Here is a 23,902-nt window from a genome sequence, read left to right as displayed (position 1 = left end):
AAATGGGAGCTTGGCCACAACACATGAAATATCTGTAAATCAGAACATGCTGTGTAATCTAGAGCAAGTGTGGAGGAGGTTGTTAACAGTGTGTCAGCCTTAAATATGGTGCTCATGATCCAAAAGACAAGTAATAGTAACCCTAGTGAGACTCCTACAGTTAGCTCTTGCTCTTAGTCTAATGATTATTACTGAGTTGCTCCTTTTTGCACAATCCAGGTTTCAACTGTCTCAAAATGTAAAAACACTTCTTTAAACTCACCTGCTTCTTCGGTGTGCTTTAGAGTTTGAGGCACTTGTACTGTATTTGTTCACTTTAATATGGTTTATGCATCAGGTGCATAATGCTGAAGGAGAAAGCAGAAAGATATTAGGAATGGATAAGTGAAAGAACAAGGGTAAAGTATGTGCTGGCAGGCGCACAGATACGCACATGCACCGTGCACACATATGGTCCTTCAGATGCTGCCGCAGCTGTCATGCTGCACGTGGGGCACGAGGACATGTATAGAGAAACGCCGTCTTTAGACAGATGTTGAGGATATTGTCTAATAATCAGGATTATTAACTAACGTCTTGCTGCAGTAAACAGCTTGAACAGAGGTTGCACTGATTGTCTTCTCCGTTGCTGTTGTGCCACATCGCGTGCACAATGACTTCTTGTGACTTCATGACATATTTATAAAAGATATACGTTAAATACACGCAGTCTGGTTTAGCTATTCATTGGACACGTAGTTTTTTGAAAAGCATGAAAAAAGGGAAATAATACAAAGGTATCGGTCGTATCTGGATCGTTGTACCAAAACGCCTTCCCTCATTGCCACCAAAAATGGCCATCTGTCAGGTACACAGACAAGATGACATTGTGCAGACAAGATGGGATGGATGAATTCAGAAATTGGTTATATGTTCCTAGAAGGAATCCAGACAAGCCAAACGCATTTTAATCCACACTGAAATCTGTTCTGAGGAACTTCAATCCTCCCCTACATCCATGGTTGACAAGCACATTTAAAAGAGCTTTGGATCAGCATTAGCAGCTCTATGAAATGAATATTTATGTGGGCTACAACTCACATTTCTTCTGGTTTTGTCAGTTTTAGGCTCTGGAAACAACAATTGCTTTTACTCTAAACTGATGTGTGTGCTTTACAGTTGCAGATGATTTGTTGTGGTGAGGTTGTACACACATTATGCAGCGTGGCTTTTCCTCACCGCTGACATACAGTATGTAACCTATAAAACCTGCTTGATGTGTGCACACTATGCACTTCATCACAAGTACTTAATCGGACATAATCCAACAGGATAGATGAAATCCATTCAGAAATCGCGCCTGCTGGCAAATTTCAGCTATCTATAACAGCCGCCTGTGTGTCTGTGTGTGTGTGTCTGTCTGTCTTGTGCCCACGTGGCATCAGGAGGGGTCTATGGACAGCCTGTATGAGGCGGTGCAGAGCTCCAGTGATGGTCCACCACCGCCCATCCCCAGCCGCTCCTCCAGCCGCCCATGCAGCCGTTCCTGCAGCCGCTCCTGCAGCCCAGCAGTCCTGCTGGATGACAACACCAAGTGGCGAGGCTCTGGAAGATCTATTTCTATGGTGAGAAGGGTGCAAAGTGTGTAGAAACTATTGGAAATCACATAGATTGAAATAGATAGAAATAGAAATGAAATAGATAGATAGAAATCACAGATTGTGAACGGTGCAGCCATGTCAATTCAGTAAAAAACAATCATGACCAGATTGCACTGGGTCACTTCTCAGAGGAATTGGGACTTTTGGCCTCCCACCCGCCAGATTGTACCTATAAAACAAAGCTGATTATGACATGATGAACAGAACTAGTTGACAGCTGCTGCTGAAGCCGGACAATTCAGAAATTTGGATTCAGGCTTGTCATGTAAATCAAATGTCACTGAAGTCAAAGAATGAATCTCAACATGAGTCTGCAAAAAAGTGTGGTGGAAAATTTGTACAGATTTTTTAGCAGCGCTGCTATGTGACTCTAAAACGCTTTGTTGTCTTTCAGGAGATGCCTCAGATGCAGGGGACCATCTCTAATAAAAAGAAAAGAAGGTGAGCTCAAACACTTGATTTTCGCTCACAGGTAAATCTATTTTATATTGTGTTACTTGATTCTCTTACTTGAATAACGTCATTCAGCTGTAAACAGACACTGAAATGCTATTAAAAGCGCTGTAATCCTGCTAGGAGTCCGGCGTTTGTGTGTCTACTGTAAAACCTTCTCTCTTTTTCTATTGTTGCATGTGCGTGTGAACTGCAGAGAAAATCTGCCATGCAAGTGAAAGGGCTTTCCCAAAGAGTAATAATATGGCTTGAAAGGCTCCCTGTTTATTTTCACTGAGGGTTAATACTGTAAATCCTTCCTGCAGCAGAGCAGACAGGCTCTTCAGCAGTGCTCCTCCTCTTCAGCCTTATCTATAGTTCTGTTTTTGTCTGGCAAACACAACGCTGTATTAAAGAAGAGGGATTGACAGTCCATTAGACACAATTGAAAAAAATGCTTTATGTATATTTATATGCATTGTTTCATTTGAATCTTTTTGAGAAATAGGGCCCTGCAGACTGTTTGGCAAGCAGAAGGCAGATTATGGCTTTGGGCTAGTTGGACTAAGCGGATTCAAGGCCCACCTACTTAGAGTCCCCAGTCGCCTCAACACCTTTAGTCCCCCGTGGTGCTTTGAAAGATTCTATACAGTCCACAGAAAAAAATAGATCATGCTTTCATACAGAGAGCCTCTGCACAGCGCCAGCCTACTTTCTCACGATAAGACTTCAAGCTTTCTCCTTCAAGTTCTGTGGTTGCCTTTTCATAAAGTGTCACATTTTGCTGTTGTGTCAAACCAGTAGGGTTGCTGTGGTTTGTTGTGGGCGAGAGCACATCTACTCAAACACTAAATAAAGTCAACTGTGCTACATTATATTTCTTTTGTCTCCTTTTACTTTCAGAACACATATATCCAAATCTGCATCAGATAATGAAGCACTGGGTAAGTACAGACAACTTTGTGCTTGTATGTATAGACTTAAACAGGTTTGAAGAGATTTGATGGCAGCAATAAAGTCATTATATTCTAGTGTTTCGCTGAGCATGATGGCCAAGAATCTGAAAGCATCAGCTCCTGTGTTGCCACACATCCATTCACCTGTATGTTTCTCCTGAGGAAGGCTACTGAAAAGTAATTCATCTCTGTGGGAGCTGCTAAAAGAATTCTGTTGTCTATTATTTAGATTCAAGCTTCCAGTAACCCACAAGGCCTCCCATCCCTGACTCAGAAAACAATTTCTATGGCCTAAGTTCGCCCTGCCTTTTCACTTAAAATCCTCAGGGTTTGTGATTTGTCTCCCTTCACGGCAGATAACCCCGGCTGTAATACTGCAGTTTGGCAGCCTGCCAAGAGCCGAGAAGATTTAGTCCACATCGCCAACAATCACAATGAAGGTAAATAGGAAATAAATAGGTTAAGCTCATCTATATGCCAACGTTCATTTGGACTCTCAGTATGACATCTGAAGACATGGGACAGGCTTTCCAACCCATTCACCATCAAAGTTGTTGCCCAGACTATTGAGTATTTAATAATGTTACATAGGCCTGCAATGATCTTATATGACAACCAATCACACAACTCTGATCATTTCTAGAGGAGTTTTAAAGGTTCAAACACTGTCTGGAGAAACACAGGGGGATTAATTATACAAAAACACTGTAACAATGAAAGATATCTGCTTGATTTGATTACTTTACTTTATCTTCGGATAAACTTTTAAATCCATTTTTACACAAAAGGAGGACTGTGGATTTGTCCTCCATCACTTCCATTGGAGGAACCTTAGGAGGGCACAGTATGAACAGAAGGAAAGATTACAGCAAATAAAACCTGTTTCAATGTCCAGATAGGCACCTGACTATTATCTTAAAATAGACCTGAAAAATTGTGAACTTGTCCTTTAACCCTTTCATGCATGAATTATGATAACCTCAGTCAGGAAGTGTTTTTATTCATCCATAGGCATGAAAAATATAACCCATCAACCCATATTTTATAGATATATTTACATGTCCAGTAGTTGAAATATAGCTACTGATGTATGATGTACAATTCAGTGGACATGTGATTAATCATACTTTCCTTCCAATATAAAATCAATACTTGGAAAATTTAGCAATTGCATGACTTCTTAGATTTTACTTGATGTCACCATTTTTTTCTTACCTGCAGGGGTCTCTTTTTATAGAAGGTTTGAACAGAACAAAATGAGCAACTTGGTGTTTCTGGCTGTCTGTCCGGAAACCATCTTGGTTTCACTGTTTCTTTTTTTCACTTGCAATGGCTTGGTACTGGGTAGCAGTGTATGAGATGATGCAATAGCATCCACTGTAGTGGCTGATGTGCAACTATGCTGTCAAAACTCATGCATATACAAGAAAACTGCTTTTGAATAGCTGTACACTGTAGTGACTTCCATGCATGAAAGGGTTAATCCTGAGGCTTATAGAGACATATATGAATATATCAGCTTTCTGAGCATTTCAAGCCTCTCAAGCTTTCCCCTGTTTCATAAACTGGATGAGATATATATTGAAACATCTTGTGTTCCTCTAGAGATGAGGAGGACAAAACACAGAACAGAAGCCAAAGAGGTGAAAGGGGCTCATCATTCTGGCATAAAGAAAAAGGAGAAACTGCCATCAAGCCAGGTCAGAGGAATCACACTTCCCTGTTCTCTTGCATCATTCATTAAACATCTCACTAAACAGATTCTTTCATGCAAACATGTTGCATAATTCATTCAGAACAGAAATACTTGTCATGTTTTTTGCACTTGTACTGCTATGGCATGGGCAACATTGATTTAAAAAAAATTGAGTTTTATAGATTGGTAGCAACAACCACAAAAAGCAGCATGTGGAAGAGCAGGAACCTGTTTTTGAGATAAAGTTAAAACAAATGCGAGGTGTGTCACAACATCCTCCTTCATATCTTTGCACCGCTGCATCAATACAGCACTAAGTGTCCAATTGATGCATCCGTGCCAACCTGGTGTTAGAGCAGCATTAAAATGAACCTGTTGCTGCACCAGCATGTGTGAGCAATTTTGCAAGTGCGGACTCACGGTCACATGGCACACCAGGCCATTTTGTGTCACCTTAGGAGTTTTAAGCTGCCACCTGTTTGCGCTCCAGAGAGACTCTGGCGTCCTAAATGGCACAATCATTTAACACAAATGCTGATTGGGCTTTAATACGGTGCAGATGGCCCAAAAAGGGGTACTGCTCTCTGAGTAATCTCTGAGCCACATGGCAGACAGAGATGTGAAAACGAGAGGTGGACTGTCTCTGTGTGTGTTTGGGGGCGGAGAGACTTTAGAGGCCTTGTGCCAGGTCACCCAGTGCCCACTCTGACTAAAGCCCATCATAGTGATAAGTAAACAAAACAGAGCTTGCCAGTGGTGGATCAGCAGCGGCTCTCTGCCCCTCACAACGTGGCAGAAAGGACCAGTGACCCAAATAGGATTGGGCAGTAGATAATGTGTTTGCCCTTTTCATAAATGAGAGCAGCACAGCAGTGCTTTGAGCTAACATGCTCAAATGGCAATGCTAACGTGAAAATGTCAGCACGCTGACATTTGCTGATCATCACTGCAAACTACAGCTGTTGCTGATCTTTCTTATTTAGTTTAGCAAGCATTTGCCCATGAATTGTTTTATGGACGATGATGGCACTAGATTGAAAGTAAAAAATCAGAGAAGAGGATTACCAAAGTTGTTATAAAAAAAATATCCTGAGGGTAACAGAAATGTGTGTACCACATTTCATGGCACTCCATTCAATAGCCATTCAGATATTTCCCTAAAAAGCAAACAATGCCAGCCTCATGGTGGCACAAGAGGAAAAATCAGAGATTCAACAAAAGCAGTAGGATTCATCCTCTGGGGACCATGAATGTCTGTGCAAAATTTGATGACAACTGACCAACATTGCCATCGCCAGAGCCACAAACGGAGCTGTGCTATGTAGGAACGGGGATATAAGACTCTTTTTCTATTAGGTTAAAGGGTGCGTGAATGTTTTTAAGCGATCAGAAGAAGTGTCACATTTTACAGAATTGGAATGAAACTATTTACATGTGCTGCGTGTTGCATCTCTCCAGAGTGTGGTGACGGAGTCTAAACCTGCGGTTAAAAGAAACCAAAAAAATGGAAAGAAACCAGGAGGAAAGAGCGGGAAAGAAGGGTCAAAGAAGAGTCACAACTCCACAGGTGAGACGACCCCATACTCCAGAGATCAAACTGCCCTCTCTGACATCACTGGCATGTGTATGACTCAATGATCCAGCATGACTAAACCTGACTGCTTACAGTAGCAGAACAGACCCGTGCAGCATTTGCCAAAATGTAGCAACTCTGGTTCATGACTTTCCTACAATGACGAATTCTAAATTATACTTCTGCTTTAAAGTGTTGCAACACTTTCAGTGTCGGTGTCTGTGGTGTCCCTACAGCTAAGATACATAGAGGGCTGATATATAGCAACCAAGCATCCACTGAAACTAGATATTGGGCTTATGAAGATAAAAGAGACACCGAGAACTCCATCAGAACTCCATCTTCATATTTCATCCTTCTCTCTTTCTGGTGTGTAAAGTGGCCACACAGATGTCTTCTAGTAAATTAAGTAAGTAAGTGTCTTCCAGTGCAAGACGTCTCCTTGCTGTCTTTGTTACTGGTCCCTTGAAGTAAATGTTTAAAGAAACAAAGCAGAATTTCCTTGAATGCTTAGTAGTTTTGTGGTGCTCAGAGGGGAGAGCATGGGCAGAACTATGAATCACTCTCTTTTGTAATGAACATGAAACATGACACAGAAGTGTGACTCCAGTTGAAAAGAGGTCAAATAAGACTTCTCCCTTCTCAAACAGCTGTTTGGCATTTGTATTTTTCTGCTGTCTTTTCTCAGTGCACTCCCCACCATGTGCTATGAGCCCACCCATGGGACCCTACTATCTGGACGTGCCGTACACGTCGGACAGGAGGCCCTACCAGGGCAAGTCCTCCACCCTCCCCGCTCAGGAAAACACAACCCCGGGCCGATGCCCAGACGCGGTCACCCTCCCTGGTGGAGCGACGCCCACCCACGCCCACCACCAGCGCTGGAGCAACCCAGGTGACAGCAGCCTTGCCTGGGGGGCCGTCCAACACACCTGCCGCAGGCCGCTCACAGAGTACCGCGTGTACTCCCATGACTTCAGCACGCCCAATGGGAAGGACTGGGAGGGAAGACAGCAGCAAGGGACGGCCCCGGATGGCAGCTTGAAACAGGACTGTAAACCACAGATTCCACCAAAGGTACCGCGATCAATCACAGATGTGGATCTATCAGAACCAAATGTAAGTTCCCACTGATGGGGTTTAAGACCATCAGTGATTTCTTGAAAGAGATCCAAGTACTCTGTGGGTCAGTGTTGTAATGACTCTGATGCTGAACTTTTATTGCATCTCACCCTTCATGAGCACGACTGCAGCTTTGCAGTACTGGTCACAGTGAAGGTCTAATGGGGGGGGCACCACAATATCAAACAGATTCTTTCAATCAGTCTGTTTAATACAGCAAGTCCAATGCTCACACAGCGCTAATACCAATGCAGTAGTGCAGACTGATCCTAAAGTTCAATGCCTTTCTGTGCACTTGACACCTCTGAAAGCATAAAACCTCTGCTGATACCAGCGAGCACAGAGTGCAGAGTGCAGTGTTTCACAAAGCCGTTGTTAAAGCTTAACATGACGTAGGAGAAAATTGACCACGATGAAAGGGATGATCCAGTGCAGAGATTACAAGATCCCTATGGATCTATAGTGTCATTGGATCTTAGAGATAAAATGTCAATTCAATGGACATGAAGCCTCTTAAGAGTATAGCCAGAGATGGAGCAGAGGTCAAGACTTTAGTCTCCCTCTTTTAGTCCATTTAACTCTCATATGGTCATTTGACATTTTTCAGTTATTCAAAACATGCCATACTTTTACATCTTAAACTATAATACAGCCAATATGATGCTTTATTCTAGAAAATCCCAGTTCTGTTTGAAAACTATTTCAAAGAAATCTAACTAATAAGTCCGAAGACCCTCCCTAACGACACTTTAGAACATGGCAACAAAGACCAGGTGACATTTTTAAACAGTAGATGTTTCATGTTGAACTTTTCAGATGAACAACCGCCTCTCCAAGGAGTCAGGAGCCTTTGAAGTAATAGATTAGAAACCTTAATCTGGATTGACAGGAGTTCACGGCTGATTGCAGGCAGTGGGATTAGGCAGCGGTTTTGTTTGTAAAATTATCATCAACTGACCGATTAAAACCCCCACAATGTAAACACAGCAGCAAATCCCCACCTCTGAGCAATGACCAACAGCAATGTAGGATCCTCTATGCATGTATATAATCTATATCACACACATCTTGCTTTTATGTCTTGATGTTTGAAATATATTCGCGTCCGCGTCCAACCGGAAAGTGTTTCGACATAACAAAGTTGCCACTTGCAGCTGTTCCTCTGTGATACGTCAGTACTTCCCCACATGAAGAAATAAATGCAGAAGGATAATTACTCTAGCATCATTTACCATAACCGAGTTCCCTTTTGCTATTAAAAGGAAGATTTTGATAAAAATCTAACCTAGGATTGATTTGGATAAAAAAATGTTGGACATTTCATCCATGAAACTAAAAAAAAGACAGCTTTTACTGTAAAGTTTATGGGCATGCAGAATGATTATATAGTTTTTTCTGGGCATATCAACCACAGCAATGCAACACAGTAGCAGGTATGACGCAGGCTCATCCTCACCAGGATATCTTCTAAAGAAGAAACACCACAATTCTAAAACCTAAATGCAGCTGTTCCTGGAAGGGGCTCTAGATGTTTTCATCGAGCAGGCCACAAAATGCACACTCAAGCACTTGTATTTTTCCCTTTCAAAGCGATACTGCAACGAGAGACATAACGTGTATTGCCTCACATCCTGTGTGTTAAGGAAGTGGGCCAGTCAGACCGTCAGACAGGCAGCCTCAGTTAACACACTGTCAGGAGAGACGGGTGAAGAAGAGAGGTGCAAGGACTGAAATTTGACAGTAACCTTAAAACAGGAGAAAATGTTACAGAGGACGGCTTCCAATGTGTCAGACAAAGCAAAGGGCAGCAAGCCAAAGGTAGGTAAATAATAATGATAATAATATGCTGTAGAAGCCAGTGAGGCAAGATGTGACATTTTATGGTCAGCAAAGATGTCTAAATATGATTTTTGACACAGTCACTTCAAAAATGACCAATGACCCTAAGAAAAAGTTAGCTGCAAATTGGTTAAAGTTGTGGTGATTTTAACGTGTAACATCGTTAAGATAAACTACACTAGCTGCACCCTCCAAGTGAATTTTCAGAAATGACAATACAACACAAACAAAAAGTAAAAATAGGGTGTAAAAAGAATATAGCTTTAAAATGAAACCCTTGGATTCTGCTGCTGTATTTGGACATAAACTGTGGTCCTGTCAGACAATGCTGCATTAAATCAGTCCATGGAGGGCTGTCTAGGAGTATGGAGCTCATATTTAACCAGGATTTCCAGGGATTATTCATTTATATAATTATTTTTGGTGCTTTGCTGTGTAGATGATGGGGGGAGTTGGGAGAGATTATAATGACTTTCGGTTTTATGAAAAATTGGAAAAAAACGGAAAGAATTAAAACTGAGCCAGACTAAAGCCACCATGAGTGTATTGTGGGGACACAGCGGTTTTGTTTATGCATGTATCCACTCATTTTGAACGCTGATATATTATCTGTGACGCCACTGAGCTGCTACATGATTTAACACGACCAGAATATACTATATATATATATATATATATATATATATATATATATATGTATATATATTACAAGCTCTCATTTTGAAACACTGTAGGAACAGACTGAATATGTGCTGTTATATATCTACATATCCATGCACACTGAAGGCTTTCCCTATTAGACAGTATGTAAAGTAGATCCAAAAAGCTCACAGAGAAAAGATGCAGCTGGTTTTTAAGGATTTTTGAGCCTTGAGACAGCTCGGACAAGGACACACATACGCAATGAGTCGATGTTATGTAACGCTGTTAAAGCTTTGTTACACAAACGGTTCCAGTTACCTCTATGACACCCTTTGTGTTTGAACCCCACAGCGCTCCACGAGCTTCGGCAAGTTTGAGGGTCTCAGACATCACTCGTCACAAGCTAAACCAGAGGAAAATGGAACTGCTACGGTTTGTAGATTTGTTTGTTTCCATTTCATTTTAGATGCATGACAGCAGAAAAATGTAATATAGAGGCCAGACTGATGGTCTGATGGTTAATGGTCAGTGGCACACCAAGTGGTCGTGTGAAGTCATTGGAAGGATTTGCATCTTGTTGGAGTGAATCTGCTGAATATTGGCACATAAGAGCATGAATAGGTGCAGCCACAGTGCTATAAGGTACATTGTATTAAAAAATATGACACTGGAAAACTGAGAACTGAGAAAAGTCCCGTGCTGCACAGGAAGTGATGCGTTTTAATCTGTGTTTACGGAGCAGAAAAACCATCAGAAGACAAATATGGAGGATCCAAGTTCTAAATACACTTCTTTAATTAATACAGTCTTTAATTTCACAGCAGTATATGTACTTCATCTGTGCTGTGCTGAATGTATGTAACCTGATGTTCTGTACACAGCTCGCAGAAGAATGTGAGAGTTTGGATTCAAACAAATCAGTTGGACTTGGGAAGAAGATGAAGGCAATCTCACTGACCATGCGCAGAAAAATGGCCAAAAAACACGCCAAAACTTTTACAGAAGAGACGGTGAGTCACTGGAAAACACACACACACACACACACACACACACACACACACACAGCCTCCACTTTTTCCATTTAATTACTATCAGGCACACAGGACGAAGCATGTGATCACTGATGCACATAAATGAGTAATTCAAGGACACAATTTATTTCCTGCGCACACCAATCAGCAATTTGCTATCACAGATGATCAAACAAGCCTCTTTGACACCTGTCACATGTAGCGAAAGTCCAGACCGACGATCAGCGTCAACATCAGTCAGCGTCTGTGCTGTTTTTCTCGAGAGCCTTATCGCTTTCAGCTCTTAAACCCACATCCTTGAATATGACGCTGTCGGTGGCAACGTTTAAAATGATGCGCTTCCCCCTGACCTACAGTGAAAAGTTTCTCGTCGCAGTTTTGTGTTTTACTGTAACACAGATGAGGAGATAAGATGGAACATTATGAGTTGCTTTGAGGAACGTTTAAGTTTCACAGCCTACATCTCCACCTGAAGCTCTCTGTTTTGGTTTCCTTGCCGGCCTTTACTTTCATTTGGACAGGGCTCAGTGGCTTCACCGGCGTTTGCACACATTTGGACATTTCATCAGTGATTGACTGAGAATTATGAGGTTTGTCCGTGTTCTATGACGTCACTTTATATCTTTTTATTCGCTCTCCCCCCAGGGCGACGACACAGACAAAGACCCGGAGGTGGAGACAGAGAGCGGACCTCCGGCTGAGAAAAGCTCTGAAAAGACAAGCAACTCCTTAGAGAGTCTTTACAGCGGCCAGAGCTCCTCCAGTAAGTGTCCGCACATATTGATCCGTTCACAGTATATATGATTTAGCCAGTGCAGTTTGGTGCTATTGGATTACCAGAACTGTGGAATCACACTGTGTTGTGTTGTGTTTGTGGGTTCAGGCGGTGTGACCAGTGAGTCCAATGGTTCTGGCCAGAGAGACAGTCTGAGGCTGGAGGAGGACGGCTCCTATCAGGGGCAGTTTTGCGGCAGAGCTCGCGTCCACACAGACTTCGTTCCCAGCCCGTATGACACAGATTCCCTCAAACTCAAGGTATGACATGGCTCCGCTCAGGCCCTGACGGAAATGATTCTTTTAACACCCAAAGATAAAACGTCATCTCCGTGATTTGTACATTCAGGCCGGAGACATTATCAACATCATCAGCAAGCCTCCGATGGGAATCTGGACGGGCATGCTGAACAACAAAGTGGGCAACTTCAAGTTCATCTATGTGGACGTTTTGGTGGAGAAAGAGGAAGAAGAGGAAGCTCCCAAGATCAGACAACAGAAGCTGTGCAAGAGACCTCGACCTAAAACGCTGCTGGAGTTACTGGAGAGACTGAATCTCAAGGTGAGGTTGGTTGTTTTAGGCTGGTCAAACGTCTGCGGGTTTCCAGACAACTACGATTAGAGAAGTCAGAGTCAGCTCTTCTGTTTGGCATCTTCCTTGAGGAGTAGGAACTCTACAGATAATTGAATAGTCCAGGGAGGTTAAAAGCAACCTGTTGTTTTCAGTGACCATCAAAATACCACAAAAGTGCCACAAATTCAAAGCAACCCTTTGAAATCCTTTGAAATTTATCGCTTTTGCTCAAAGTGCACCGTACCTGTTGATGCTAATATGGACACCACTGTTGCTGTTGCAGGAGTACGCCTCCGCCCTGCTGCTGAATGGCTACCAGTCCGTGGAGGACCTGATGCACCTGCAGGAGAAACACCTGATAGAGCTGAACGTCAGTGACCCCGAGCACAGACGCAGGCTCCTGGCTGCTGCTGAATACCGCTACACAGAAGGTGAGCAGCATGACAGGCAACGAGAACAACAAACAACACTTTATTTCAGTGTTAAAATCCAATAAAGGCAAAAAAATAAAAAGAAAATCCTCAGCAGACATTCTCAGAAAAAAAACTCTCTCTGCATCTGTCTGTATAGAAGGTGAACCATTTGTCAAACAGTATTAGCAGCAATTACAGGTAAATGTAATACACCTGAGAATTTGTTCATCAGCCAATCAGAAATGAGCATTCAACAAATCAATCATTGTCATTTTAAAATTACAAGTAACTTTAGTGGCATTCAAACAGCAGTAGAAGCCAAAGTACAGATGTTAGGATGAGAGTTTAAGTTTAATTCGATTTAGAACAATGTGAGCATTTCTCGTCACCACCTCGGCTGGAAGTGATCTTCTAATTCATTTCGGCTGGAGAATAAAAAGGTTTTTCGCTCTTTAAAAATGTAAAACAGCAGGTGAAAGCTGAGCCATTTGTGCCACACAGAGAAGAAATGCATCCTGCGCGCCGTGAGAGGCTTATCAGCGATTTCCTGTTACTCAGATAGAAAGTGCTTAATGGGGCAGAAGGCGTTCCTGTAATCTGATGTCTTGAAGCAGAAGGCTGATTATCCCGTATGAATGAAAACAAAACTACTTTCCAGTATAGAGACGGAACAACATTCACTGGCTGGTTTTGGTTTTCGTCTCTTCATGTTTTATTGCAGTTTTAGTCCACACGGCAAATTAAAGGTCGTTGTGATTTTGACAGTGTGACTGAACAGATGGCGGCGCCTGGGCATGACCCTGCCAAGCTTGTTGACTCACATGAGATGCCAGTAATTTAATCAAGCTGAATTCCATTAGGTTAGTGGTTTAGCAACCTGGATGTAAGGATTAGCAGCTTCCATCAGTGAAGCTGAAATATTAAAGAATGGTGGAATATTTTTTACTTTGCAAAAGGTGGAAATTAAAAGTCAAGGAGGTGTTGTTTCTGAAAGAAGACGTGTTTTCAGCTGGGTCACACCTGCAGAAGTTATTTTAGTATCTGGGTCATTTGGCCCTTAAGGAAATGAGTCATTCCAATGCTTTATGTGTTTAAATGTGGGTTTATTTCCACTAATCGAAGCACTTGGCACAGATTTTAATTTCTTTAATGTGGTTGGAAACAGAAGTATGTAAAATTATGACATCTGACTTAATTCCATTTGGTTTGTGGCCGCAGGTGATGATGTCAGGGAGGGGGAGGAGCACAAATCCTCCCACAGTCAACAGGAAGAAGACAGCGACTGTCCCAGAGACTCAGGCTGCTTCATCCCCTCCGAATGTTCAGACAGCAAAGAGGAAGCAGAGCAGCTCACAGGCGCTGTGGATTCTTAATGTGATTGACTTGTCAGATGGATACTTTGACATTTGGAATTTAGACCTGGGTATTTTCTCATGACACTTCTCCCTTACCTTCCACATCATGATGTCATGTTGGTATCCTTTCTTCTCATGAGCTAGCCACATGCTTGCCTAAAGTGTTAAATATACATATTGGAAAAACAAGCAATATTCTTAATGTCATCTTATCCATTTGTCACTTTACTAAGCTTAACATGTCATAACAATCACGCCGTCCTGAGTGTTTTTTTAAATTGATGTTGTTGAAAAAGTGACATTTCAGTGATTAAATATCACTTGTATTTATTGCATCCTAAATCATTCAGTGTTTTTCCATATAAAAGCCTTTATTTATCACATCTGCGTCTTTTTGACCTTTCGCATCAAATCCAATCTCAGTTCAACATCCACTGTATTCTTTTTTTTTTTCTTTCTTAAAGTGATATTGGTGAAGGGCCGTTATTGAACTGTAGCGTGTGGGTTTGAACAATGCATATTCAAATCTTGCCTACTAATGTATACTGTACAGGAAAATGTGTATGTTATTTTCTGAATGTGTGTGTGTGTGCTAATGAGAGTATGTGTGTGAGAAGGGCAGCATTCAACTGTTTTCACTATGTTTTGTAAATAAAATTAAGAAATACGATAAAATATGACTTTTTTTGGTTGTCAGTCAAACCATATAATATAAACGAAATATTAATAGCTATGAATATAATGGAAAAAAGAGATTTGTAAATTAAATACTTTTTAATTTGAATTTGAATCATATTTATTATTGTTTTTACTTTCATAGCTGTGAATGAAATGTAACAGGTAAGTTACAAGTTTGATTTTTAATTAGATAATTTAATTTTGTGAATTAACTTATATTATTGACTATTTAACTATGAAATAATCAAATTTCTTTATTTTTTATTTCTATTTGCCATCTTATATTAAGGTCACCTTTTTTTTAATCTCCACCACAGACAACAATGCCCATTCTCTGCCTGGTTGGCTGAGAACACGAATACGTCACGAAACTGTCACGTCACGTCACAGTTACGTTTCACGTCGCTAGCATTCATGGGACGTGTAGTGCAAAGCTAACATCCGCTGCGCTATCTGTCGCCTCAAGGCGGTATGCAATGAACTACATTACCCAGCACAGGCAAGGGACCGTGCAATGTTGACGTGTAGTTTGATGTTGGTCTAAAAACTTCCTATTTCGCATCGCTTAACTGTCAAAGCCGGACGTCATTTAACCTCAACTCTAACCATTTTTTCCGACATTTTGCGAAATTTAAGCAGTGGGTGACTTCGCAACAGCGTGTGACGATGACCGGAGAAATTTCTATGATTGGTAAGTTGAATCACTGTAATAATAATTTTCCTCCGTTACTTACCGGGTGACTGGATGCTAACACATGAGCTAACTGACTTGGTCCAGCTGTTTCTAACACGCGTGTCGGTACCGTGCCGCAGGCTCCGTGATCCTGGCCCTGTTCCTGGCCGGTTATCTGGGCCAGCAGTACCTACCGCCCCCCAAGCCCAAAGTGATTGGCCTGGACCTGGGCACGACATTCTGCTCTGTCGGCGTCTTCCTCCCGGGCAGCGGGGAGGTGGAGGTGATAGCGGATGAAGAAGGGAGGAGGAGCATCCCCAGCGCCGTCTCCTTCACCACCACCGAGGTGCTGGCTGGACACGAGGCCGTGGACCTGGCCGACAGCAACCCCCAGAACACCATCTACGATGCCAAGAGGTTCATCGGGAAGGTGTTTGAGCCGGAGGTCCTGGAGCAGGAGAGTGCTCGGTACCCGTTTAAGGTGGGTCATGGTGGGGCTGCTGTCTATGCTATGATAGAATGAGTGATTTCAGTGGAGGATCACTTAGTTCTGACTTATTTTGTCCGACCAGCACCCCCAAACCCATATAGTATATCCTACTTGTAATAAAGTCAAACCTCACATATCTTCATATTTTACAGGCTAGAACCAAAGAATGCTTCATATTTGCTTGAAAAATGATGATGAGTCAATTATCAGAATCGTTCGACTAATGATGAACTCCTCTGGAAGCTCTACTTGCACAGCACTGAAGACTTGACCGCCATTAGTTCTCATTGTTGTCCATCCTCACTGACGCTGTCTCTTCGCCTCTCCTCCAGGTTGTTAACAACAATGGAAGCGCAGAGTTTCTGATCTCCACCAACCGCACCTTCACCGTGAGCCCGGAGTTCATCGGATCCAGGCTGCTGCTGAGGATGAGGAAGATGGCCGAGCGACAGCTTGGCGTGCCCATCCAGAAAGCTGTCATCTCGGTGCCCGCAGAGTTTGACGACCGACAGAGGAACTACACCGTCCGCGCCGCCAACCTCGCCGGTCAGAACTCACAGTGCTTTAAGCCGGCAGTGGACACACAGAGGACTGTGTGTTTCTGTCCCACTTTTGTTTCTTTTTTTTTGGCTGATGCTATTTGCACCCGGGTGTCAGTAGACAGCAGCACTATTTGCAGGTGTATGTTGGAAAGAAGATATCTCATGTTTAATGCAGCCTGCCTTTTATACTTATTGCCCTATTTTAGCTTTTCCTAAACCTAACCAAGTAGTTTTAGTGCCTAAACCTCATCAAACTGCACCTGAAAATAATGAAGGAAAACTGAAACACATAAGTTACCAAAGATTACAAATAAATAAATGTAATTTACTATTTGACTCACACAGGGTTTGAACCCCATTCTCCTGGGGGAAAGTCTGGCTATTTACACGTAGGTGCAAATAGACCTGTTATTTATTTATCTATTGAACAGTAACACTGATGTACTTCAGCTAAGATCCATAAGCATTAGACACACACACTGCATGCCCTGCATATCTCTTCTACAGCATGCATTGTTCCCCTTTTCTCGCAGGCCTCGAGATCCTGCGTGTGATCAATGAGCCGACGGCTGCCGCCATGGCCTACGGCCTGCACAAGGTGGACGTGTTCAACGTGCTGGTGGTGGACCTGGGGGGAGGAACCCTGGATGTTTCTCTGCTCAACAAACAGGGAGGCATGTTCCTCACCAGAGCCATGGCAGGTAATGTGTTTTACCGCCACAGGAGGTGATAGGAGCCCTTTGTTGTAGGAATAAGGAGCTTTTGCTGCGCAGTTCATGTCCCACTCAAAGGCTTACAATATCATTTTATTGTGGCTCTCCTTCTCATCATTGAAGTGGATTCAACAGTTGATGATAATATGGGGTCAGAACTTTCACCTGGATTTACCCAGTCATGAGTGGGTGTCTAATATAATCAGACAATAATCCGGTTTAATTTTAGCATCTTTAATCCAAACCTTCAGCAGCATTTCGTGTGGCCCAATCTTATGTGCTCTGTGTTTTTTGTTCGGCAGGGAACAACAAGCTGGGAGGTCAAGACTTCAGCCAGAGGTTGCTCCAGTACACAAGCGAGAGAGTCCGACAGGAGTTTGGTGTCCCGCCCACCCTCAAAGAGGACATCCACCGTCTCCGGCAGGCTGTGGAAGCCGCCAAGCTCAACCTCACCCTCCAGTCCAGCGTCAGCATCAGGGTGCCCCTGCACCTCCACACCCACGACAGCCCCGAGTCACCGGAAGGCTCCGCTCCCCCTCCCGTTCTCTTCCAGGCCTCGTTCTCTCGCGAGCTGTTCGAGGAGCTCAACGAGGACCTTTTCCAGAAGATCCTGGCTCCCATCGAGACCGTGCTAACCGAGGGCCGCCTGGAGAAGGAGGACGTGGATGAGATCGTCCTCGTGGGGGGGTCCACCAGGATACCGCGGATCAGGAGGCTGATCAGCGAGTACTTTGGGAAGGAGCCCAACACGTCCGTAGACCCAGACCTGGCCGTGGTTACAGGCGTGGCCATTCAGGCCGGCATCATGGGCGGCTCCTGGCCTTTACAAGTGAGCGCCCTAGAAATCCCCAACAGACACCTGCGCAAGACGAACTTCAGCTAATCTTTGTCGAGGTTATTGATTACGATGAGAGGGATGCCACAGAGACGTGCCGCTGACTACTAACGGCTTCACGCTTCTCTTATGTGCATAATTTCAAACCTGCTGAAGTGAGAACAAAGACCAGCAAAAGACTCGTCACCTGAACGGAGACAAGCCAGACACTCAGGTTTTTCAACACATCTTCTGCTTCCCGGTTTGTGAAAGGCAAGCGGTAGCAGGAAAGATAAATGATGATTACACTTTGACACATGCATAACATTCCTCCGATAACTTCAGAAGAAGTGAACAGCCCCGCTTCCGTCTTTAAAGTGACAGCTGCTTTTTTGTTGTGCAACAAGCTTCAGCAGAAATACCAGAGATTCTGATGAAATGTGAATGAGAAGCCTCGTGCACCTACTGATCCATTCAGCCTCACTGTTGATGCTTATGGTAGGCGGCGTTTAGATTTCACATTAACTATTTATTGCTTGAACTTACAGAAAATGTGCTCTATGAGGAGAAGTATTGTTATTTGGATATGAAATGACTGATGATATCAGGATGTATTTGGTCACACTGCACAGCCCTAATGGACGGTAGATGCATTAATGGTGTTCAATTCAGGGAACAGACACCCTTTCAAAGGACTTTAAGACTAGCAGGTACATCTTTAACTATTTATTTATTTATGCCCATTGCATCTTCCCATCAAAGGCTGACATACAGTGTGCTTGTGCCTGTTCAGAAAGCTGCTATATCGATGTCTCAGAGGTGATTTAATGTCCACTGGAAGTCAGTGTGTAGTCATTGTTAAGATGCCAGTTAACCACATACATTGTATTTGAAACAAATTCACTGCAGTGTTAACCTCATAAATCTGCTGTTCTGTTGAGGCGTGGTGCTAAAAGATGAAGGTGCATGTTGGAGAAAGCCTTAATATTCACATAGTACTGTAAAGGAATAGCACCACCTCCCTTCCAACAGAGCAGACTGCATTATTTGCCTTTAAGGGGAAAGAGGTGTCCCGCTCAGCGGCGCACTTTGAAGACTTCCACCCATTGGCCAACTGTGCTTTATGTAATAGTGCATGCTTTATCTAAATGGTAACGGCTTACTTGTGCTGTACGACAGCTTTGCTCTTGCTGCTGTAGGTAGGGAAGGTCAACTCTGGTAGTCTGACAGGAGGACCAAAGCGCCTTGTGTGTGTTTGATAGTGAGAAATGTGTTTCCATCAGATTTAGGAGCTTTAGCTGGTATGAATATGGTATTTCCATCTCTATTCCAAAACTCAGAACTCTGAAGAACAGACGGTCAAATATCACAATTTTCAGCCAAGTAACTGACATTCCTTTAAAAGGTATTACTGCCAAATGTCATTCATATGTGGGTGTATTTCTTCTCTTTTCAAATGTTGCATTTCTCGTGTCGGAGCTGAGCTCTGGATGTAATGGAGCCTGTAGAGATGAAGGAAATCTGCCTTTGATACTGTACAAATCACTGAACTATGGAGAAAACTGACACTAGGATATATTTTCATATCACATTCTACTCGCTGTCAGAGTCCAGCCACCGAAAACAAGACAAGGCGGTTAAAATGTTACGACCTGCTTTTCAGCCAATTAAAATTCAGTTTGTCATCTTCCTCACTGTCTGTTTATTCAGAAGAACTGGGTCCATGATGTGGCCCACATCTAACTGGGCCACCAGCAGAGAAGCACATGCAGCAAACACTCCGAACAAAGCACTTCTAGACGACTCCAGTATTAGAAGATCTTTTTAATGTTTACTTCTGAGGCACGGTAATACCCAAAGGAAGAAAAACACAAGGCAATCCATTTCTTGACCCTATGCTGCCTCTTGTTATACCTGTAGCGCCCCTTCACTTAGCTTAAAGCTTCATTTTCACATTTAGCACCCACTTCATTTACCTTACAGCATTCAGTTTAACACCAGCAACCAACATTTAGATGCTTTGTGTAAGTCGACACTAAGATACCACAGACTTGACTGCAGTTCAGAGGCTTTGTAAGAAGTGAAATGACTTCCATCGTGACCGGACTATTGCTATTGTAATTCTTAGACAGTTTAAAACCCTGTCGCATTATTGAAATGTAATTCTTAGTTGGCTGGAGCATCTCTTACACTGGTTCACCTGTAATGTACAACACACTCAACATATCACTGCACACAGGGTAAAAAATATATAGCCAGCCAAAACACACACAATACACTGTACACATCTAAAAAAAAAAAAAAAAAAGCATCCAAACACATTCACATTGACCATTAAAAAGACAGCACAAATGTTCACCCCCAAACCATTTCTACCAGTTCTGGTTGCACTGGGAGCACAGCTCACGCTCACACACACACACACACACACACACACACACACACACACACACACACACACACACACACACACACACACATCAGCTGATATCATTACAGTTATATGCACTGGTCAAAAATAAGGGGGGTGTGGGGGGCATTCAGCTTTTATCAAAATAATTATCTTACATACACCATGTGAATATTTCACCTGGAGAAGGCAGGACTTTTGTAAACAGCTTGTTTGTGTCTTTCTCTTAAAATATAAATATTACTGTTGGTACTATCATGAACAGCAGCACAGGCGGAGTGCTGACAGAAGGCAGGAGCACAATGAGCCGTTAGCGTGTAGTCTCATGCTGCAATAAAGCCTCGTAAAAAGTTGTTAAAAAGAAATTCATCCGCTAGCAGAGGAATATCATGTGCAGTGGTTAAAAACAAACGGGACTGCTTTGGAGAATTAGCTGAAAATAATAAAAGAATCTGGAAACAGCTTTAAAAAGAAGCAGGCAGTGGTAACTCAGAGGGGCCTCTCGGGCATTTAGACGCGAGAAAGGAGGCCACCGATTTGGCGAATTCCATTAATAAAAAGTGCGTGTAGTCCCGTGTGATATACAGTATGTCTGGCAGGCAAAAGACAAATCTATTTACAGCATGTACACAACTGGGTGGTTGTTTTCTCCTGCGGATACAGCAGTCTGTGGGTTGATCAGTAGGACAGAGGAGGAGAACACACGTCACACTGACTGAAACAGGAATGATGTGAACACCGAGTGTTGTCGTCTCCGTCTCGCTACAGCAGATTGACTCAGGCGTGAGTCCCAATCACTGGCTAATGCCTTGATTGGTGTAGTAGTCGTAGCCATTGTCCCCATACAGCTCCTCGGCACTGCCAACTCCGTTCCTCACCTCTGGTGGGCGCCAAAGGACAAAAACAGTGAGCGTGGCTTCACAGCACTTCAGGTGGCAGGAAAACACACAGCAAACTAAAAGGTCGAGGAGTAACCGGGTGAGAATGAATGGGAAAACGATGAAGACACAAACTGGCATCGGTGCGACTTACCTTTGACCCCCAGCACTACAGGCTTCTAGACAGACTGGGGCGTCTATAAGCACATGACGTTGTCTCCAGTGGGAGGATTATGGGGAGGGTTTGGTGCATGAAGGGGTGGGTGGATGAGTGAAGGGGAGAAGGGCAGAGAAGGCAGAGAAGTGGCAGGTAATGAGGGATGCAATGGATGCATGGAATAAAGGAAGAAGTCACTGCTGGCGGAGGAGGTGGAGACAGATGTGGCAGCATGGACAGGAGGTGGTGCACATCACACAGGCCGCTACTGGGGTTGACCTTCAACGTGGGAGAAGAGGAAGAGGAGGAAAGGGAAGAGCAAGGAAGAACATTCACAGACACTCAGACAAGATGCATGCTGGGATGGAATGACGTGCTAGCCGAGCACCTGAAACTCAAGGTGGCTCCTTCCTTGTCTTTAAGTTAACAGACTTTTTGTAGATCAGCAAATCAAAAAGGTAAAGAGCGAAGGGAGGAGTTTGTTTCTGAGTTCAGGAGCTCGACACCAACAACACACAACAAAACATGGCCGACACATGCACTTCCCTCTCCTACCAGAGAAGATGAGTTTCTCCTTCATCACGTTGAGGTCTCTGCTGGACCTCCTGACGGCGGCGCTCAGCATGATCTGTTCAGGGTTGTAGCTGCGCATGCCGCTCATCCGATACCTGTGGGGTCACATGTTGGGTCAGAGATCTTCTCCAGACGACGACGATGATGATGTCACTAAAAACTGCTGCCTCTGCTCTCAATGTGCAGTTCAAGTTTAGAGGGATTAGAGCGATAAGCTTTACACTTTTAGATCACGTACATCCCTCTCTCTGTTTTATGGGAAAATCGGCTTAATTTGAGTACTTTGAGGAAAGCGGCTGCTCAATCACAGCTACGGTTTGTTCGATCTGACGATTTGGTTTAAAGGCGACTCAGAATGAAAGGAAGTTGGGATATGGAGTTCAGTTTAGGCTGCCACAAAACAACACGGCTGCACAGAGTTAAGAGGAGCAATACAATAATAAATAATTAATAAATCATTTACTAATTCATTATGGGTTAAAAACATTTCCTGCTGCGACAGTGAAAACTCATTGGTCAGAGTTGATCATTTCTATTTAAAGTAGTTCTAAATCATTCTTAATGGTTTGCCCTTTTCCAGAGGTGAAGGGATCATACAGTCCCATCAATCAAAGGGAGTTTTCATAACCTAGCAGCCTTTAAGTTGCTTTTATTAATTGCTTATAACTGAACAATTGCTCATTATTATTGCTTAAAACTTGTTAACTCTGTCTATAAAGTGCCTTATTAGAAAACTGTACAAAAAACATGTCATATTATAACAGTGTGTGCAGCAAATGTGCCAATATTTTTATTTTTCATCAACTCTAATGATGAGTTGACTCTAGAGCAGTTTCTCCCTGCAGTCACGGTACATCTATTGAAAAACCACCTGAATTATTACTAAGAAAAATCTAATTCAATACAGAACATTTTGCTCTATTCTGTGAAATGTGAAGGCCGTGTTTACAGAAGAGGACCCGGTCCACTTCACTCATATATCAGTCAAAGCAGAGGAATTCATTTCCTGTATGTGGAAACGACGCCGTTACTGTGATGAAAAACGGCTTGATTCTAATTAACCTAACCGAAGAGCATTAGATCTGTGAGTGACGCGCAGAGGCATTTAGAAACAGAAATGCAAACCAGCCAGCTTTTAGTTCACCACAATCAATAAAAGCCAATCCTGGGGCACTTCCCCTGATGAACGCATATCTGTAGTTCACTTTGGACATTTAGTCGTTGGGCTTGATAAGACGGAGAACACATTTTAAATGTCATTGGAGACTTAATGCTGTTGATATTTTGTGCTGTGTGGGTGGTAAGCATTCGTTGGATTTAGCCCTCGGGGATAAAGACGTGAGCTCCTCCCTCGAGAGAAAAGTAGCAGCAATGCAGTACAACGATTCAGGTGAGATGGAGAGAAGTGAGAGGAAATAAATACAGAAAGACAGTGGAGGTAAGGTGGAGAGAAAACTCTGATGGAGACTGATGGCATAACAAAGAGAGAAATGATGGGAAAAGAAAGAGAGAGAGAATGCATCGAGTAAACGAAGGATGGATAAGGACAGTGAGAGACAGAAAGAGGCTGAAAGGAGAGAAGAGTTTGGGTCAGAAGAGGTGACCCAGTTACCTGATCATGTGATAGCTGAGAGAAGATGCCAGAATGCAGCAGAGGAGGAGAAGAGCATGCACATCAGGCAGAGGAGAGAGGACGAGGAAGAGGCAGAAGGACAAAAAAGGACAAAAGAAGGCAAGAGACAAGAGAGGTCAGTTTAGAAGCCAGCAGAAGCTACGAAGGAGCTCGGCTAAGCAGAGCAAACCTGCAGCAGTCTGTAAAATAAAACTAAAACTAAAACGGTCCCCTCCAGCCTAGAGATGACAGGAGGACAGGCCATCTGTCTGTGGAGTTGGCGCTGGAACGAAAAACAAAATCACACTCTTCTGA

General features: G+C 43.1%; 3 protein-coding genes and 1 long non-coding RNA gene across 9 annotated transcripts in view; 2 read left to right on the top strand and 2 right to left on the bottom strand.

Moving 5' to 3' along the window:
- The first annotated feature begins 9,116 nt into the window (after positions 1 to 9,116).
- Positions 9,117 to 14,727, top strand: samsn1a (SAM domain, SH3 domain and nuclear localisation signals 1a). 2 transcript variants are annotated; one of them, XM_070828610.1, is made up of 8 exons: positions 9,117 to 9,237; positions 10,252 to 10,332; positions 10,782 to 10,910; positions 11,577 to 11,694; positions 11,815 to 11,966; positions 12,055 to 12,267; positions 12,563 to 12,710; positions 13,911 to 14,727. In XM_070828610.1, exons 1-8 carry the CDS (start codon positions 9,181 to 9,183, stop codon positions 14,063 to 14,065), a joined length of 1,053 nt encoding a protein of 350 aa, XP_070684711.1. In that variant the 5' UTR covers positions 9,117 to 9,180; the 3' UTR covers positions 14,066 to 14,727. The 2 variants fall into 2 exon arrangements, with proteins under 2 accessions (XP_070684711.1, XP_070684710.1); XM_070828609.1 differs by having other exon boundaries at positions 11,577 to 11,700.
- LOC139199563 (uncharacterized) lies at positions 13,945 to 15,652 on the bottom strand. The gene is made up of 3 exons (XR_011584146.1): positions 15,460 to 15,652; positions 14,144 to 14,203; positions 13,945 to 14,060 (listed from the first exon to the last, which is right to left on the bottom strand). It is a non-coding gene; the product is annotated as an uncharacterized lncRNA (long non-coding RNA).
- Positions 15,272 to 19,647, top strand: hspa13 (heat shock protein 70 family, member 13). Its single transcript, XM_070828608.1, has 5 exons — positions 15,272 to 15,416; positions 15,539 to 15,879; positions 16,221 to 16,434; positions 16,964 to 17,131; positions 17,446 to 19,647. Exons 1-5 carry the CDS (start codon positions 15,392 to 15,394, stop codon positions 18,024 to 18,026), a joined length of 1,329 nt encoding a protein of 442 aa, XP_070684709.1. The 5' UTR covers positions 15,272 to 15,391; the 3' UTR covers positions 18,027 to 19,647.
- A 119-nt stretch (positions 19,648 to 19,766) lies between these two features.
- The window catches only part of gdpd5b (glycerophosphodiester phosphodiesterase domain containing 5b), a 39,750-nt gene continuing 35,614 nt past the window's right edge, over positions 19,767 to 23,902 (bottom strand). For 2 of the 5 annotated variants that reach the window (XM_070828604.1, XM_070828606.1), the window contains one exon: positions 19,767 to 22,070. In XM_070828604.1, the coding sequence (XP_070684705.1) occupies positions 21,845 to 22,070 (226 nt within the window). In that variant the 3' untranslated portion in view covers positions 19,767 to 21,844. The remainder of the gene's footprint in view (positions 22,071 to 23,902) is intronic. The other 3 variants (XM_070828607.1, XM_070828605.1, XR_011584145.1) reach the window with 3 other exon arrangements.

The sequence above is a fragment of the Pempheris klunzingeri genome, chromosome 4 (assembly GCF_042242105.1).
Source record: "Pempheris klunzingeri isolate RE-2024b chromosome 4, fPemKlu1.hap1, whole genome shotgun sequence".
Taxonomy (NCBI): Eukaryota; Metazoa; Chordata; class Actinopteri; order Acropomatiformes; family Pempheridae; genus Pempheris; species Pempheris klunzingeri.
Note: the sequence above shows the minus strand (reverse complement) of the source record. Positions and strands in the feature narration are given on the sequence as shown.

What these genes read in the sequence shown, in the direction of transcription:
- hspa13 (XM_070828608.1), top strand. Translation starts at nt 15,392, where the DNA reads ATGACCGGAGAAATTTCTATGATTG. An exon ending in CGGAGAAATTTCTATGATTG is followed by an intron (nt 15,417 to 15,538) that starts GTAAGTTGAATC and finishes ACCGTGCCGCAG; the next exon opens with GCTCCGTGATCCTGGCCCTG. An exon ending in GTGCTCGGTACCCGTTTAAG is followed by an intron (nt 15,880 to 16,220) that starts GTGGGTCATGGT and finishes CCTCTCCTCCAG; the next exon opens with GTTGTTAACAACAATGGAAG.
- samsn1a (XM_070828609.1), top strand. Translation starts at nt 9,181, where the DNA reads ATGTTACAGAGGACGGCTTCCAATGTGTCAGACAAAGCAAAGGGCAGC. An exon ending in CAAAGGGCAGCAAGCCAAAG is followed by an intron (nt 9,238 to 10,251) that starts GTAGGTAAATAA and finishes TGAACCCCACAG; the next exon opens with CGCTCCACGAGCTTCGGCAA. An exon ending in CAGATTCCCTCAAACTCAAG is followed by an intron (nt 11,967 to 12,054) that starts GTATGACATGGC and finishes TTGTACATTCAG; the next exon opens with GCCGGAGACATTATCAACAT.